General features: G+C 34.0%; 1 protein-coding gene across 3 annotated transcripts in view; it reads right to left on the bottom strand.

Annotated features, from left to right (window-relative positions):
- Window positions 1-18,154, bottom strand: part of UNC13C (unc-13 homolog C) — a 120,784-nt gene extending 102,630 nt beyond the window's left edge. For 2 of the 3 annotated variants that reach the window (XM_048956844.1, XM_048956845.1), the window contains exons 1-3: window positions 15,178-18,154; window positions 3,928-3,950; window positions 3,344-3,408 (exon numbers count right to left, since the gene is read on the bottom strand). In XM_048956844.1, coding sequence (XP_048812801.1) covers window positions 3,344-3,408; window positions 3,928-3,950; window positions 15,178-18,154 — 3,065 coding nt within the window. The remainder of the gene's footprint in view (window positions 1-3,343; window positions 3,409-3,927; window positions 3,951-15,177) is intronic. The other variant, XM_048956847.1, reaches the window with a different exon arrangement.
- Between the last annotated feature and the right edge of the window lie 59 nt (window positions 18,155-18,213).

Below are 18,213 nucleotides of genomic sequence, written 5' to 3'. Positions count from 1 at the left end.
GCCAACACATCACTGAAGGAGAAGAGTAACCATTTATATGCAGAATCATCTGTGCACCATTAGCAAATTTCAGAATGAATTAGGCCATCTGGTAAAACGATCAGCCTCTGACATTATCATCTCCCCTCACTTCACTTTTCTGGCTGAAGTCAGTGGGAAGGAAAAAAACGAATTACAGCTAAGGCTACAGCCAGTTATGCTAGCAGTGAACAGGTTGAGGGATGCTAGCATTTAGGATTAATTTTTCAATGCAGGAGTAGAATGGGAAGTATAATTAAAAGAGAGCCACTGCAGTGACTCTTCTCCTGAATGAGAAGTTAAATGAAAATTCTATCATTATTTTCAGGGGGCCTGATGAAATAGGTTTGCAGAAGGAGTAGAGGCCCAGTCTAAATTTTTATCAGAAAAAGATGCAAAGTTTAATCTAAGAACATGATCTAGTATTGAGCTACTGTCAGTCATTTGAAGGGGTCCTATGCTCTGGTTACAGGATGCCTACACAAGAAATTGACACACTTTATCCTCAGAGCATTCATAGTTTGAACTTTTTCACCTACGAATGAAACAGAGTGAATAAAAACAAAACAATTTAAGTTTAAAAAGTCCATGTCAATGACAGAAGGTCATACATACAAGATGGATATTTGTCCTTTCACTAGCTTTACAAATGTACAACACACTTTAGAATACAGATTCTATACATTCTTGTACGTTAGTTTTCTAGGTCCTACAACATAATTACAGTTGCCCGAATAAATTAAGTAACTGGCAATAGAAAATGGAACACACAGCTAAACTGCATGGTCACAGAGCTTTCTGCAGCCATAAAATCAATGTTTCATTGTCAGTATCTGCACTGACAGAGTCTGCTTATGAAACGCTATTCCTAATCTACATAGTAACAAGGTGTCAAACCTTTAAACCAACAAAGAACAAGGAAAAACCATTTTTGCAGGTTACAAGCAACATGAGAGAACGAGGTAATTCTCATTAAGTTAGCTCATATAGGGGGCAATATATAAAAAGCAATACAGTAACTAGAAGTGGCTTATAGAAGAAAAAACAATGAAAGTTCATATGAAATAGAACTTTTTCTCATTAAGGTTTTGGTTATATTAAGAAACAATTAACAACTTAAGCAATGGAAGTCCAATCACATGCAGTGATTAAACTGGGACATTAAAAAGCATGGACAAGAAATCCAAGACAGTTAGGAACCAGCTTTGTTATTACAATTTTCATCTGATTTTTTCACAGGGAAACAAAACAACACCATTTCTACTCATTCTTGAACTGTAGCATTGGACGTAACAAACAATTCTGCACTGAACAGCATTGATTAAATTATCTATAAATGACAGTTTCTCAGTTCTGTTCCCTTAATTTGAACTGGCTTTGGTAGTAAATATTCTCCTTCCAGTTCTCAAAGCTATGCTGTGACCTACACATCAAACTTCTCAGAACCAACTGCTGAAAGTAATAAGCAGCAATATTTTTTTTCAGACTAAAACATTTTTGCTAGGCCTACAAACTAATGCTTCAAATTGTCTTAGTTTAAGTAAGTCACAGCTTACTTTAGTCAAGATGTAAGATTCCTGCTTCTCATTAGTGAGGTATAATACTTTTTGTAGTGCCTCATATCCTCAGTTACTCCAATCAGAGGCTAACAAGTGAAAAAAAAAGTGATGTGGGATAGCAAAAAAAAAAAAAGAAAAAGATATACCTTTTTCTGTTGACATGAAAAGAAAAAACTTGTAACAAATATCACAAGCTGCTTGTGTGATGCTTCAACAAAGAAGCCACCAGATATACAGACATACATCAAACTGAAAGTTTAGCATCACAATTTGTTGGCATAACTGCAATCTCTTAAAAGCCATGGAACATCCTATTGCAAGAATTAGATGAACACTGACACAGAGTGAGTTTTAGTAAATGTTTTCAAGGCTAACGCATTAATGAATAAGTCTTCAAATCAGTAGTCTAAACAAGAGAAAGCTGTTTCTGATGTTGCTAGTTTCTTGTTGATGGACAATATCGTTTGAATATGAACACCAAAACTTTTTATTTAGAAGTCAGGAAAAAAATTCACATATACTGGTTTGTTTTTTCTGTTATATTTTTCTGTTTTTGAAATGAAGGGAGCTGCGAGGATTCAGAATAGTACAGTACTTAGAAAAGGAGAAGTAGTTTTAGCACAGTAATAAATAATGCTGTACAATATATAACGTGAAAATCTATAGTTCTAATTGTGACAGACTTCTCTCCAGCCTTATGAGAAAACTGCAGCTGAGGAAAGTGAAAGCAAACAGGCTGTGCATTTTGCAAGCCAAAAAAGTATGCTACAACTTTTTTCCAATGTCAAAAAGCAAGTTAATCAAAAACATCAGCAATTATCTCTCACAATATTTAAATTTTTTTCACACCGAGTTCAGTCATTAATTCTGAACAATGTCACCTCTGGCACCAGAAGTTTCTACAGTCTGGAAAAGGTAAAAATGCAATGCTTGGAGATATGACATGCTATGCAGAACTATTTAAGCCACTGGACAGTTCTCCTAGGCTTGCCCGAAGTTATCTAGTCAGAAGTACAAAAGTTACCATGACTATACCACATCTTGCAAATTATATTAAGCACATAAACACCATCAAGAACTTTTAGGAGAAAAAAAAAGCCATAGCAATCAAAGTGGAAACACATCAGAGTATCTAGATGCTGTTGTATAATTCTGTTGACTAAGTCTTTAAGATGTTCAAGTGAAAAAAATAAATTATATAATGTGATGTCATCATGTTCTCTTCATAACATAACTTAACTACAGCAAACAGCACACCAATAAACATAGTATCTCTTTTAAATAGTTAAATAAATTAGATAAATTTTATCAATAAGTTTACACACACACACACACCTCTCCAAATTAAATGATAAAAAGGTGTGCCAAATACGAAGGAAGTGATCCCTAGGACTGACTTCAAGATAACTCTTTCTGGAGACAACAAAAGCTTGCAAGTTCATGTCACATTCATTCTCTTTCAGCCACTGAAAGAGCTTTTTTTTCATTTTTCCATTCAAATTTCAAACACTAGACTATGTTGTTACATTATGGCCCATTTACTGAAATGGGGACACAAAATCAATCTACAGCTTTGTAAGCAAAGAGGCAAAAACCTTTGTTCTCAAATAGACCTCTGCAGTTGAATTATTTCATTAATTTATTTTGACTTCAGAGAATTTAAAACAAACAAACAAACAATTTTCTTATAAGAACAAATCTTAAAAAATTACAGTAATGTTATGAGAGTATTTTGCAGATATAAAAAAAATTCATATAGTACTTACCCACTAAATGCCTGGATTGCATATAGCTTGGAAGCATCCAAGGAACTTCCACTTACTATCCGAGCCTTTAAAGAAAAGCAGAAAATCACAGTTACTCAGTTGTTCTCAGTCTTGGACAAAATTTAACTGTGACAAACATTAACATCTACTGTGAAAATATGTTTAGATGGGTCAGCTCCAGGCCAAAGCTATTTTAACTCTTGCTTTTCAATACATTTTAGTCACATTCAACATTTAATGACATACAGTGGGAGAACCTGCAATATTTTCTATTACTTCCCAAATATTCTTGTTCTTCATGTCTTACAGCGTATGCAACATAGATGATAATTTGAAGCAAAAATCTCAGATATAATGTTTGACAGTAGCAGACCCCTATGTTCACAATTACAACAAGCACAACAGTGAGGGATATCCTGCTCATAATGCAATACACTCACAGGAAAACAAAAGAGTGAAAAGATGGAAAAAAACATGCAAATTTCACAACTGAATTCACAATGAAGGAACAAAACAGCTCAGCTAAGTCACAAACACGTATCAACAAAATGCATGATCCCTATCACAAATACATGATTTTAAACCTTTTCATCCACAGAACCGCTATCTGAAAGAGAATTGAGAAGGGAAATATAGGTTAGACAAAAGAGATTCTGAAAAAGTATCTAATGCTACAAAAAAAACTGTCATAGTTTTTATCTGCTAGTGCAGAAACAAACTGCATGAACACCTTATTCAGCTGTTTCAGTGTAGTCCAATCACTCTCTCTACATTGTAAAGAAATTCAAAGACATTTTCTGCAGCTAAGACCTGCTGACACTGTTGGATACTGCAGGACTGTATAAAGAACATATGATCTCTGTAATCTCACCTCTCCACAGCATTTTTAGCTTTTTAAAATATATATATATGCTTAGTACCAATAAGCAAATACTCTGAAAGTGTTAAAAAATGATGCTCTATTTTTAAAATTAAGTAAAGACTTTCTCTGAAAGGATATACATATCTCCTGAATTGCGAGGCATTCACATTTCTTATCACATAAAAAGTACTTATTGACAGGGATGCACGGCCTTACTTTGTCTTGTTAATTTTGAAATACAGGAAAATTTAAAATTGTTTTTATGTACGGTATTCCATCAATAGATTGTCTCTTCTGTTTAGATAGAACAGTACGTATGCAAAACCTCATTGTTTTGTCACTTTACTGAGCTTTCCATTTTTCTTCCACAAGCAGAGTACATATTTTCTACAGGCTCTCAAAATAGTTCAACTATTTTTAGATATTTGGAGATACCCCAAAATATGTATGTTACATAATGATTATTTGTGTGTTAATCACATCACGTTTTATGGTTTAGAACAATTTATCTTAAGGAAGCAACACATTCATATATATATTTATTTAAAAGGTATTGTCAGATTTGAAAGTGTATACTCCTAAAAGCATTGACAATCCAGCAAAATCAAAGGCAACTGTTGTGCCACCAGCACTGCCTATTGTAGTGCTACTAATTTGAAAGCCTACCTTTATGGTCAAGGCTAGCATGTACACAAGAATGGGCAGAATAGAAGCTGGACGTTAGTTGTTTGAAATGTGTTTTTACCAGATAGATATATCTGATTTTGTGTTATTAAATAAAAAATTGAGAGATCAGGCTACTACATATTATCAGTGTGCCAACACCAAACATGAACCCACAGAAAATTTAACTGTGCAGCAGACCTTCTCCATTGCGACACCAGAAAATTTCCCTTTTCTTATGCTTGCCTGCAGATATTAGCTTTTCTTTCACATCTGTTGTGAGCAAACCATTTAGAAAGAGCATGTCTAAGAGAATGAACTGCTTACTGTCTTAAAGAAAAACCAATATGAATTATAAAGAATATTAAATTATAACTATTACTAGCATTAAAATCTTCCGGAATTTAGTAAAAATAGAGTAAGTTCTTTATGTAGAAATGGCATCTTCTTTCCATTAAGTGATTCCTTCTAAATTCATTCTTCCAAATACAAATGGGGACACAGTATCATTTCTTAGTTCTATTTTTTTTAGAAAAATATATTGGGGGGGGGGGAGGTATGTGATTATGGGGACTAAATAAAAGAAGAAATATATCAAAGCATTGGAACAGCATCTGGACAGGTGAATCAGAGAAAAGGAAGTAATTCTCAAACTCAGAAAAGGCATGGTGCAGAAGGTGAAGAGAAATTTTGGGACTGAGGGAAGTTTTAGACAGAAGACAGGAAGTTCTAGACACTTGGAAGGTAAGAAATCTCATCATAATTTGTTCATGCAATCTGTATTTTCCTCCTAGAATATCTAATAATAACTAAATATTCATATTTAACGACTGATAATAAATTTTAGGATTGTGTGTGGAAAAGGGAACTTTTAAATAATTTGCAGTTGCTTAAGGAGTTTACAGTTTGCAGAAATTTTGTTACCAGCTGCCTAAAGAATCATGATGAGTTCTATGCTTAATTCAGTGGCTTTTGTTCAGAAAGTTATATTAAGAATAAAAAAATATTTAGACTTGCATTCCACATTAAATGGAATATTGTGTTTTGGAACATGAGATGGACATAGGAAATTTTCTTTACCTCTCCTTGGTTTCAGCCAGCTTCATCTAAATCCACTACACTTCCTTTACTGGAACCTAATTTTGCTTTTTCCTAAAACTAGGAAGGAGAGTAACAATCAACAATTAGAAAGGGAAACAAGGTACTACAACGGTTTCTTAACTTGTTCTTCTTTGCAGTTGGTACTTAGAAAAGATGTATTTATTTCTCAATTCAAATACATTTCTATTTCCTTTTTCAACAGTAATTGTGTGAAGCAGGCAACTGGCACAAAGTTCCTCAAAACAAATTTTGAGGACATCTTTTTATTTTATTTTGAGAATTGACTGCAACTTCGGAGATAAAATTGATCTGAAAAGTTCAGCATTTATTTCTTCTTCTGAACTCACCCTGAGCTAAGGAAATGTTTTCTATGTGTGAGAGCACCAAATTAAGAAGTGTGCAATCACTAAGCAATTCACTTTGGTAGTCATTAGACTGCCAGAACAGACAGCAGCATTCTTTGATGTAGATAGGAAGTGAATTGTGATTATGTAAGAGACCACTGAATGTACTTTTGTCTCAGGGTACGAAAGCAGACATCTCTGATTATACTGCAGAATGACAGTGATTTACTTAAAAGAGCTTATCTTCATGTAACTCATCTCTTCCACCTACCCATCCCATGGCAAACAAGAAACATTAAAGAATTTATCAATGTATTAAGAACAGTGTGACACTGGTTCATTTAGCTAACCCTATGGGATGTTTCTTAATTCATTTAAATTAGCTTCTCTATACTTATACTGTGTTTTATGTGAAGATTCACTATATACCCAAATTTACACTTCTTGCTATACACTCTGTTATTTATGCAGGGAATTTTACCAAGTTTAGAAATAAAATTCAGGGAGTAACAGTTTCAAAATACATTATTTCTGCCCAGTATGTTCCATATACATACAACTGTGCAGTAGAATGGTCATTCAACTACTTACTAGTGAAAATTACATTTACAAACATGAAACAGAAAAGGCAAAAAAACATTTATATTTCTGTTAGTCTAACAGTTTCAAACTCAATAATAATTAGGTAAATTAGGTAACGAGAGGAAAAACCTACTTTAACTTTGGTTAAGGGTACTGCAGTGCTACAATGCCCCTCTTTTTCATTTAAATTTATCTAATGACAACAATTTAATTAACACAAAGAAGAAAAGGGAAAATATCACTAACTGCAGCAGAGAATACACGATCTGTTATCACAGATCTATGCAGCATTCCTAATAGCTGATAACAACAACAAAAAAAGGAGAGGATACTCTTAAGGAACACTTTGCAATCCATATTTTCAGGTGCTATTCTTGCTGAGGTAGAATATTCTCTACAGCTCTACCACAATCTCTAACCCTCTCAATCTCTTCTAATTCTTCATTCCTTCTTCCGTCTCTATCACTCCATAGGCTTCTCAAGCAGACTCAAAGATTTGGGTAAACAAGAAATTCAGAATAATCATTTGCTAAAATTCTGCCAATAAGAAAATACTGAAAGGCTGTATAATTTTCAGCATCTCCACCAAATACTGATTTCTGTTGAAAATGTACCATTGTGGTAAGCTATTCCCATGATAGGGGAAAGTGAGAATAGCTCTTTGGTTTTCCTTCAAAAGAGGCCACAAGTGTCTTTCTGCCTATACATCTGTTTACACTGTTTGAAGCAGATCAGGTAAAACTTTCAAAAAGTGTCTGAGTGCTGCATAATTACTACACAAGCTCAGTGTGAAAAACAACAGATCTTATAAATGCTGAGCTTTCCAGTAATCAATTGTTTTCAAATTAACAAGTGATCTGAATTGCAACATTTCTAGTTTAACTATTCCAGCATCAACTACCCTCACTATAAATATTTTTTCCTTATTTCTAATCTATAACTCATCTTTTATGAGACAATCAGAAAATCAAACATACACCCAAGACAACAACCTGATCAGTTTGCCTTTAGCGATAATTCCTTTAAAAATGTTTAAAAGATTATTATTATTATTTATAATTATAAAAGATTATATAATTATTTAAGTCATATTGATCCTTCAAGCCTTGTGGCATTATTTAATTTTTGCACTTTTCTGAGCAGTGGAATATCATAATACACTTTCATGACTGCAAAAACGTAGTTTAACTTCCTCCCTGTAGCGCAAAAACAGCAAAAAAAGGTCATAAAAAAATCAAAATATTAGGAAAGATCAAGATGTTATTATGCATACAGTCTTAATTTTTCTCTCTTGTAATTATGCTTAATTGTATGACACTAAATTGGAAGATGACAAAGTTCATTATTCTTTTTAAGTAACATTTTAATCTTTAATTCTAGCAAACCGTTCCAAGAACGTCAAACTGACTGATAATTATGCTATTCCTGGAAGGAAACCCTTTGGACAAAATACTTCAAATAGATTAAAAAAAAACAACACAGCTGTTCCGTGGAAATAACATGTCTAAAATCACCCAGTCAGAAGCAGTGCATAGTCTGAGTTGGACAATTCTAAGTAGCAAATAACTGCTAAGAAAGGGAAACTAATGATGAAAACTAAGTCCAAATAAAATATAAAAGATGTGCAAAAATGTGCAAAAGATGTGTCAAAAATAAAAGATGTGCACTACGTTGTCTGAAATAATAACACAAATTAAGATAAGCTGATATAATAAATATGGTAATGAAAAGCTGAAATTATCGGTACAGAACAGAATATTACAGAATCTGATCCTAGAGAATGCTGTATTGCTAAGGTATATTTCAGGAAGAGATACTGTGCAATGTTTGAAAGGTAGTCTTAAAGCTAACACATCACATGAGATGAGTGATGCTTGTCTGACAGAGAGAAGGTCACACTTGAATAAAACTTGGTTGACAGGAGAAATGGAAGAATTGCTGCTAGCACTTTACTGGCAGTGATGTAGAAAAATTACTAGCATATACATTGAGAGCAAAAACAGGAGGTCAGCTTGGTGAAGATAAAAACTGCATCTGTGTCTTTACAAACAAGCTGGTCTGAAAATTTGAAACAAGAAGACATGATTTAAAAACATCTCTGGTGTTTAGAAATAGAGTTGCGTTAGACTTACAATGGCTCTTGTCTTCACTTATCCTCAGTGAGCTACTGGATACATCTATTTCTCAAATTTATCTCTTGAATAAATCTTTGTCAAGAACTACTTGATAGTGATATGTGGAATGATATTACTGTTTCTAAATATTTGGTGTTCTCAAACAAGAAAGCCCTCAGCTGGGCTTTTGTGACAGTTTCCTTCTTGTCAGAGTGATCTTACAGTAAAATGCAGAGTGCATTTAGGAACTCTTCCAAATCCAAAAAGCAGAGGAATTGTAAAACAAAATCTGTGGAGAATAAGAAGGAATATTTTATCTCTTTTAATACAAATCATAACTGTAAAAGGAACCAAGTCTATGAAATCAACACTGGTTATGTATTGAGATAATATTGATATTATGTATTGATTATATATTGATATAGAATTGATTATTCTACACAGCCAACATATTCACAATATATTTGACTTGGAATACTATATAACAATCTTGTGTATTCCACAGGCTACGGCGTTCATAGGTGTTGTTGATTGTTTCTTCTCCTATGTGTTTGTATTCGCTTCCTAGCTTAGTTTAAGAATGTTTTTTAAATAGTCTCAAATGTCTAAAAAATGACCCTTAAAAGTTTGAAATCAAGTGGAAAACTTTAGATAAGTCAGAATAATTTCAAGACTTAGTAGAGGCAGAAAACGTGAGTGAATGTACAAGCACCAGCAGAATAAGGTGGTGACATCAGCCATTTTTGTTTACTGACATAAGACAAAGAAAGCTCATTTGTTGATGGGAACATTGTTTAACTAGTAATGAGAGAAGAAAAAGACTTGAACTACTTCAATGCTAATACAGTTTATCATACAAGATAAATGGAGTAAAGATAAAAATTATAGAAAATAATGTTTAGTTGCACTGCGATATTTGGGAATAATTCTTTGGGTAGAAGAATTCTGTGGATTATTAAACTATATCATGTAAGTAAATTTCAGGCTACGTTCTCAGTAGCAACTTAATTGAACAGAAGTTTACACAGGTTGTAGGAGATATTGAACTGGAATAGGTTCCAAACATTTGAAAGAATTCAAAATATTCTTTGCATGCTTCACGTGCTTTGGCATTGTCCTGTAAAAACATCAGCTGAAATGGTTTTCCCTGTATTTGGAATCACAGTATGAGTAAACAAAATTGGAGAGCCAGAAAAAGAAAAAATTTAAATATAACTATCTTCATTAGTCAACTGCAGAGAAGCTACCAGCTACCAGTTGGTGGCCTGTTGTCTGCTACTACTTGATTAGACCTCCATTTACAAGGGTCTCTTTTTCCTTCCTCCCTCCTCTATTTAATATTTTATACACCATTCACTTAATTTTAGAGAGTGTCAAGGACATTTATAAACATCTCTATCAGCAACACAACTATAGAAGACAAGGCTATTTTTCAGGGCTACCTGAAAAATCTGTTATTTTTGTGGATTTTAACATGAAAATTAGTAAAATTGAAGCAGAATGAATAAGAACTTCATGCTAGGCCAGTACAGGAAATAAATTTGTAAAAATTCAGAAGTGTACGTGCATCGTGTTTTTACCCCACATATGTTTATTGGTAAACTCTATCCTTATTTTTAAGTTTACCAAAATTTCTGATCATGCGAGCCATCTTTTGAATACTGTCTGCACATCAAGGCAGGTACAAAGAGAAATTCTGTGGATTTTCTACAGATCACCTGGAAAATGTGAATAAAGAGAAAGCTGGGCACCTCTTGCATGAAAGTAGTCAAAATTCTTAGGCAGCAAAAGAGAAAACCTCTCCAGCTTTTTACTTTATTGCAATATTCTGCTTTCTCAATAGGTCAGAAAAAGGTTTGAGCATATTTATGAACTGATGACTTCCAAGACATTATACTTTTTCAAAATATACATCTAGATACTTTTCAGTCAGTTGTTTTAACAAAATTCCTTTATCCTACCACTGTTTTATAGAAGTATGCAGTTTTTTGCTTCTAAAATACAGTTCTCTAAAAAAAAAGTTAAAATATTTTAGATAAAAAGAGAAACTATTTCTTAATCTGGATAATAAAATATTAATTTGTCCTCATTTCCTCAGCAGAATCAATGTAAACAAATGCTTGAACTGGTATTTATGCTTAGATTTTCTCTGAGCTCTTAAAAATTTTATTTTGAATCAGTTTAAATAAAAACGCAGGGAAATTTCACAAATACTAATCAATCTACATCAATTCTAAAGTTCGTAAAAATAATGTTAAATTATCTTCTGTTCTTGTAAGATTTACGGTAGCGGAGATTAGCTCAATATGGCTTGTTTGGATTTAATTACATCTAAGTCTTCAGTGGCATCTCAACACCTTTAACTAAACAGGATAGCTATAAACTCAAGGTTATATTATTATTTATATTTATATTTTTAAGCAACAAAATACTTGAAGAGATGTGAAGGTAATAACAACAGAGCAACTGAAAGATTTTGAAGATTCCAAACTGTTACTTCTGTTACAGCAAAAAAAGACTGAGTAAAATGGGCAAAAGTCCCCCACAAATGACATTTGTTTCACTATGGTATCAACAATACTGACGGTACTTAAACTTTCTGCTGGTCAAAGAATTAGCAGCTCATTTTGGCATAATACACACAGATAAATACATTCTATTAGCATTGATTGTTGTGTTATTTTATACACCAAACCAGAATCTCTCCATCCTACTAGAAAGCCTTTTCCTACACAACCTGCATCAGTTGACTGAGAATAAACTTTATTCTTAAACCAAACAAAACAATCAAGAAAACACGCACAAAAAGTTCAAACAATTAACAGTATTTTAACTCATTTTCATGTGAATCACAGCACTGATCTTGTGAAGTCCAAATCCAAGATTCATATTCATACAGCAAAACTGATACATTAACATTGTCAGTTAATAATAAATGTGTGTACCTTCACAAGTACAATAAAAATAAGTAGAGGTAAGATGGAAAAGGAAAAAAAAAAAGCACAAAGAGTATGACGAGACTAGATTATTTTTCTAAAGCCTACACTGTTTGGGAAAATAATCTGATACATACTGTTCATATTTCCAAATAAGAAAGAATACACTCATTTCCAGATAGCGTAGTTGAAATTGCCAGAGTTTGGAATGTATATAAGTTACATACTTCTTTTACTGACAGCTTTTCTTAATCTGCAACCAAATGACCACACTGTGGTTTTGTTTCAAGCCTTAACATTTCCTTCTACAAAGGAAGGAGGAAAAATATAAGCACCCTTCTCTATACAAAATGAGGCTTTTATTGATCCTAATTTCTGTATATTCAGTTTTCTAGGAAGAGACCAAAAAAGATAATGCAAATCTTTTCCTATAAAACAACAAGAAAAGCAGCTGTCATACAATTTTAAGACAACTCCTGTTCCTGGCCAGTGCAATCTGACTTGCTAATATATGTATGCATAGGGTAGCATGCATTCACCCATCTTAAAATAATAAACAAACATCTAGACCAAAGGCTTACTAAAACCTGTCCTGCCACCAGATGATTAACAAGATCTTCATCAACAAGATCATGAAGCTACTAGTTGTAAATTACCCTTCACAGACAGAAGTCTGTATTGTCATTGGAAGTGACTTGCAAGAGTCAGGAAGCTTAGCCAGAATGACAGTTTCATCAGGAGATAAACTTATCTAAGGCATCTACAAAAGATAAGGAGAACAAAACAGAAATGGAATGAAAGAAACTAATAGGGAAAAAACTAAAAAGAGAGAAAGTAACAAGCGAAGACTGGAACGAATAAAAAAAAGGTTTTTCTTGATTATGGTGCACAGAAAACCAGACCACTTACAAACATGTCTGATATTCTTTTCTAAAATTAATATTCACACAATTACAATGTTCCTATGTCCTTACAAAACTTTAAATCCTAGGTTTATTTCTATGTTGCTCATGTTTCCTCTCACCCTCATATCCTATTACTCACTCCAGTACGCCTCCAAAACCAAGTTGCAATAAATAATACATAAGCAATCAGCCCATAGCATATTATTTCTCTTCTGCTAGCAGCACAGATGAGGGCTATCCAATAGGACTCTTGTGCACTCATACATTATTTACGTACCAAAGTTTAATTGACCTTACCTCAAGTGTTACAAGATGAAAAGATTCTAAATTTTTTTTTTTATACTAGATTGGAGAAATGACACTATGATATTATCAAGCTATGCTTCTTATTGTCCAGATTGCTTACTACCCTCCCTTTCTTGCCTACATGGATGAATGAAACAAATCACTAAAAAAATAGGCAATAATTTTCAACAAAAATTGAATCACACCACTAAACAGTTCTGGTATTGTTCACTGTCACCTTGCCCGTTTACTCTCCAATTCTACCTCCAAAGGCATGAACCCACTTGCAAAGAGAGTGGACAGAGTAGAAAAACTTAGAGGCTACAAAGTGTACAGTTTGTGTATTTAGGCATAAAACATGACAGACTATACTGTTAGTAAGTATCACCATGCATACTACAAGACATGAAAGTACATTTTTAACAAACCAGTCAGAGACCAGTGAGTCGAAAAAAATTGTCAGGAAAATAAAGCGTGAAGAGAAAACAGATCTGCCACTAAATAAAACAAAATAAAATAAAAAATCAATGCATGTCATTGTGCGGATAATCTCAGAAGTACTATTGTAGCTGTCTTTCAGTAAATTCCCTTTAACCTTTATTTCAGTGGAAAAAAGGTTCAGGTTCTAGTATGACAACTTATAACACTGCAAAAACTCAATCCTATAGCGTACATCTAACAGTGCACTTTTATGAACAGGATTTGGGGTTGGTTGTCTTCTCTGTAAGTATAGTGTAAGAAAAACTTCAGTAGTTCAGAAGAAAAAAAATGACAGTAGAGTAAGAGACTGAAAGAGTTCTTTCACTTGCTGGGTTAAAGGAATTAAAAAAGGACTGGCCACACAAGACATAATATCATACTGTATATATTATATAATACTATATATACATATATATACAATACCATAAAGCTGCATCCACAAAACACATACCTAACAATTTTGTTACATTGTTTGAATATAAAAACAGACTTTAATATAGACTTTCAAATTAGTCATTTTTTGTAGAACACACTTCCAATTTCACTCTAATTTTATCATGAAGTGCTTGTTCATTTACAAAATAAATGCCATGGTACCTCAAGATTTGGATGCTAATTACTACTACGACAATCTTTAGCCAGAAGCAGAATTCTTCATCTTTAATATGAATGTATCAGATGAATATTTTTGCAAGGTTGATAAAGAAAGCAAAGATTCAGACAAGATGACAACTACCATCTGGCTAGCTATAGTAATTATGTGATTCCAATTAAAAGAGCAAGTAATATTATAACATTACAATTTGTGTAGGCTAACACTGAAGATCATTATACTTGTGTATTACTAGAAGTGTTAAAATTATGCATATGGCTGTCTGCTTTGAAGTCTGTTCACAGGGAAGTTAAGATTGTAACGAATATCTCTATCAGCCTCCATAAGTTAAATTCATTTCCTGCACACATTCTTATACATGGATACCTGTTATGCTTCCTCCCTCTTTCAAATCCTTTCTCCTCCCCCCCGGCCCCCCCCCTTTTTTTTTCAGGACAAATCACTCATTTAAGGGTATTTTGCCAGTATAATTAAGGACAGAACTTAAATCAGATTTGACTTGTACCTTGTTATGTGCTTTGGAGAGCACATGTTGCATACAGAATGAGGACCACTACTTATCAGGATGAATATAGAAACAGACGCATCTTAAAACTGTTAAGAAACACTGAATGCTATGTTTTGCTCCTGTGACTGCAATTGTATCAAGAATACTAAACTGTTTGGTTCTTTCTGTAAGTCTTGCAAAATTTTTATTTTCAAGTAGCAAATTAGAAGCACTGCAATTGCTCATAAATATATGTTTGAATAAATGTACTCTGAAAATTGGATAATTATAGCTTTTTGAATTCCATGGGACTGCTTCACCTTATAAACCAAACCAGAAATAAGCAGAACTTCTGTCACAAATGTCAACTGAAGCAGGATTGGATACCATACAGAAATTAATAACCAATTCTAACAAGAACAATGTTTTGCTAAAATACAATATAAAAAATATTAAATTTACCTCCAGAAAGAATTTGGTCTTCCAAGTCATTCATTTGTTTCTTGTATGCTTTTAAAGCAGCTTCTTTGAATGACGGCCGTATTCTTTTTTTCTTTGGAGCTTCAGTAAGCATCTCTTGGACATTCTGATTTTCATCTTCCCTTATTTCCACGTGAGCATCCATTTGAGCATCCATCTCACTTTCAACTTCCAGAACTTCTTCGCTGACCAAACCATCAAACTGTCCATCATATTGTTCCTCTGGAAGTATTGTATAAGGACTTTCACGTGGAGGTTGTCCCAGTTCATATTCTTGGACCTGCTCACTTGTTTCACTACTGTTTGTTCTATTTTCTAGTTTAGCAAGGACTTGTTCCATTACTTCAACATAGTCTGTTTCATTCTCACCAGGTGGTTCAATTAAATCTTCTTCATAATCTGCTTTGTAGTAATACGGCTCAGCATAAACATCAGAATCTAGTGTTGTGCTAGATTCATTAGCAGTAGACTGAGACAAAGTTCTAAATCTTCCCATGAAAGACGATCCACTGTCTTCGTATCCACTTAAACTTTGTGTACTTTTATTCCAGACAACTTCTAATGCTGACTTAGCACGTTGAAGTGTAGATCCGAATTTAGGAAAGCTAAAAGTCTTATCAGAAAGGTCTATGCTTAATCTACTGTGCCACGACTTAGGGGCTGCTTCTTCTGAGTCATCACTTGGTAGTTCACTCTGACTTCGGTACATCATAGGCAATCGATTTTGATTCTGATAAGGTGATTTAGAATTTGTTTCCTGATAATCGTCATATTGACCAGTCCACTGACTTTGTGATTCACTATCAAGGCCTGCACATGATGGGGAAGTTCCGTCAAGGGTATAATCATAGCTTTCAGTATCATACTGTAGGTCAGAACTTTGGCACTTTCCAAAATCTGTCTGCTGATCTGAAGGGCTGCTCATATCATACACAAAAACTTCTTGTGTAGATGAGTCTAGGCCCAAATCTGCCCCTTGTTCCAACTGATTCCAATCCTTCCATGGTGAAAAGTCATCATGTAAAGAAAGCTGAGAATCACTATAGTGGCTTCTGTCTCTAGATACACACATTATTCCATTGCTTAATCCACTGTCAACAGTTTCTGTATTCTCTACTTCATTTTGCTCTGGATACTGTTGTGCCTCCTGTGCAAAAGTCTGTTCCTGAGAACTGCCATACCAGTTGGCAGAATCATCTTGCCTTCGCTGCCAAAGTTCTCGATCTGAGGAAGACAACAATGAACTACCGTTTGTTTTGCTAAAATACTGATTTTCTGAAAAATCTTCAGAGTAGGACTGACACAATTTTGAGAAATCTGACTCTGAACGGCTAAGTTTAGGTGCAGCAAAGTCATTCTGCAAATGCCATAGAGGAGTCATGTCTGAATAATACATCTTTGGTTGCTTTTCCACATTGTCAAATTCTGGTGACTGACTGTCATAATTTCTTCTGTTTGAAAAAGTGTTATTATCAGCAGTTCTATTAAGGTCTTTATGATCTGGGGACTCAACATTCGCCTTTGTAGTGCTTGCTTTTATTTGAAGTGCTGATTTAGATACCTTTGCATAACTGTTCTTATTTATATCTGATTCCATGTCTTTATCGCTGTCAGGTGACTCCCAGTCATGCATTTTAGTTTTTGTCTCCACAGGTAAAATCTTCATATCCATACTCTCATAAGTTTGAGAAGAAGGCAACCCTCTTTCTTTTTTCTCTTTTATGTCATGTGAAAAAACATCTGTAGAAATTCCAATACCAGTTCCCTTAAGTTTATAAGACTTTTTTAAAAGCAAATCTCTCTGCTGTGATGACTCAAAGTAAACAAGAATAGGTCTTGGCTTTGCATTTGGACAGTCTCTTTGTTGCCCCAGTCTCTGGGCAAACTCAATTTTAATAGTGCTTTGTGCCTCTGAGAACCCCATTTTTTCTATTAGTATTTTGTAAACTATATTTTCAGTTTTTTCAAGCCTCTCTTCAGGCACGTTTAGAAACCTAAGACTTGCTTTGTTTCCGGGATGGCCTATCTGCTTAATGTAATCATGTATGTCTCGAGTTTCTCTTCTAGATTGTACAAATCCAGTTCGCAATTGTTCAATTTCATTTTGCACCACTTCTACGCTACTGGAAATTTCATCAATTGATTGTTTCAGAGCATTTACATGCCCTCGTAATTCAGAAAGTTCTGTTTCTATTTGGCTTATTCCCTGAAGCTCTTTAAAGATCATTTCCATGACATCATGCGTTTGGCTAATACAACCCGTTGAACTGAAGCCAGGTTCAAGAGTATTTGATTTCTGGTGACGGCCAGTTCTATCCAGAGATTTACTTCTCAAGCCCCATGTTTTCTTCCATGTACTTAGTTCAGAGTCTGATGAGACACATTCTTGACTCTTCTTCCATTTCCTCAGTTTGCGTAGAGCTCCAAGCTTCAGTGTATGTAAAGTACGTTCTCCATCAGAACTTCCATCAGATGCCGCAAGGCTGCTTAAACTCTTTCTGTTGCGTCTCACAGGCATTGTGTGTGAAAAGTACTCGTTTTTCTTGCTATTACTTTTTACCTCACTTAATGAATCAGAATATGAACTATCATTTGAAGACAGATCTTGTGTTAAATCTTCATTATTATTGTTTGTTACAAAAACATGCTTTTGCAGTCCATTGGCAATAGCAACTCTGTAACTGAATGTCGGAGAAAGAGAAAATTCTCTATTACTTTCCTCTTCTTCAGTTGATAAGTTGCGAGCAGATGGACACTTAGCAATCTTTTTAACGGTGCTTTTTAAAGTATTTGAAAATTTTGGATTCTTTGTTTGTCCGGTTGGAGTTAAATCTTGTTCCCTTTTGCTCTGACAACTCTCTTTCCTTTTTGTACTATTTCCCAATTTCTTTGTAAACATTCCTTTGCAAATCTTATATATGTAAGAGGAGATCAGGCTCTTTAAGCAGGAGGAAACCATGGAGTGTAATTTATATAAATACGTTTCCACAAAACATAATTATTGATCCAGCCAAATAT

This window comes from Lagopus muta, chromosome 10 (assembly GCF_023343835.1).
Source record: "Lagopus muta isolate bLagMut1 chromosome 10, bLagMut1 primary, whole genome shotgun sequence".
NCBI lineage: Eukaryota > Metazoa > Chordata > Aves > Galliformes > Phasianidae > Lagopus > Lagopus muta.
Note: the sequence above shows the minus strand (reverse complement) of the source record. Positions and strands in the feature narration are given on the sequence as shown.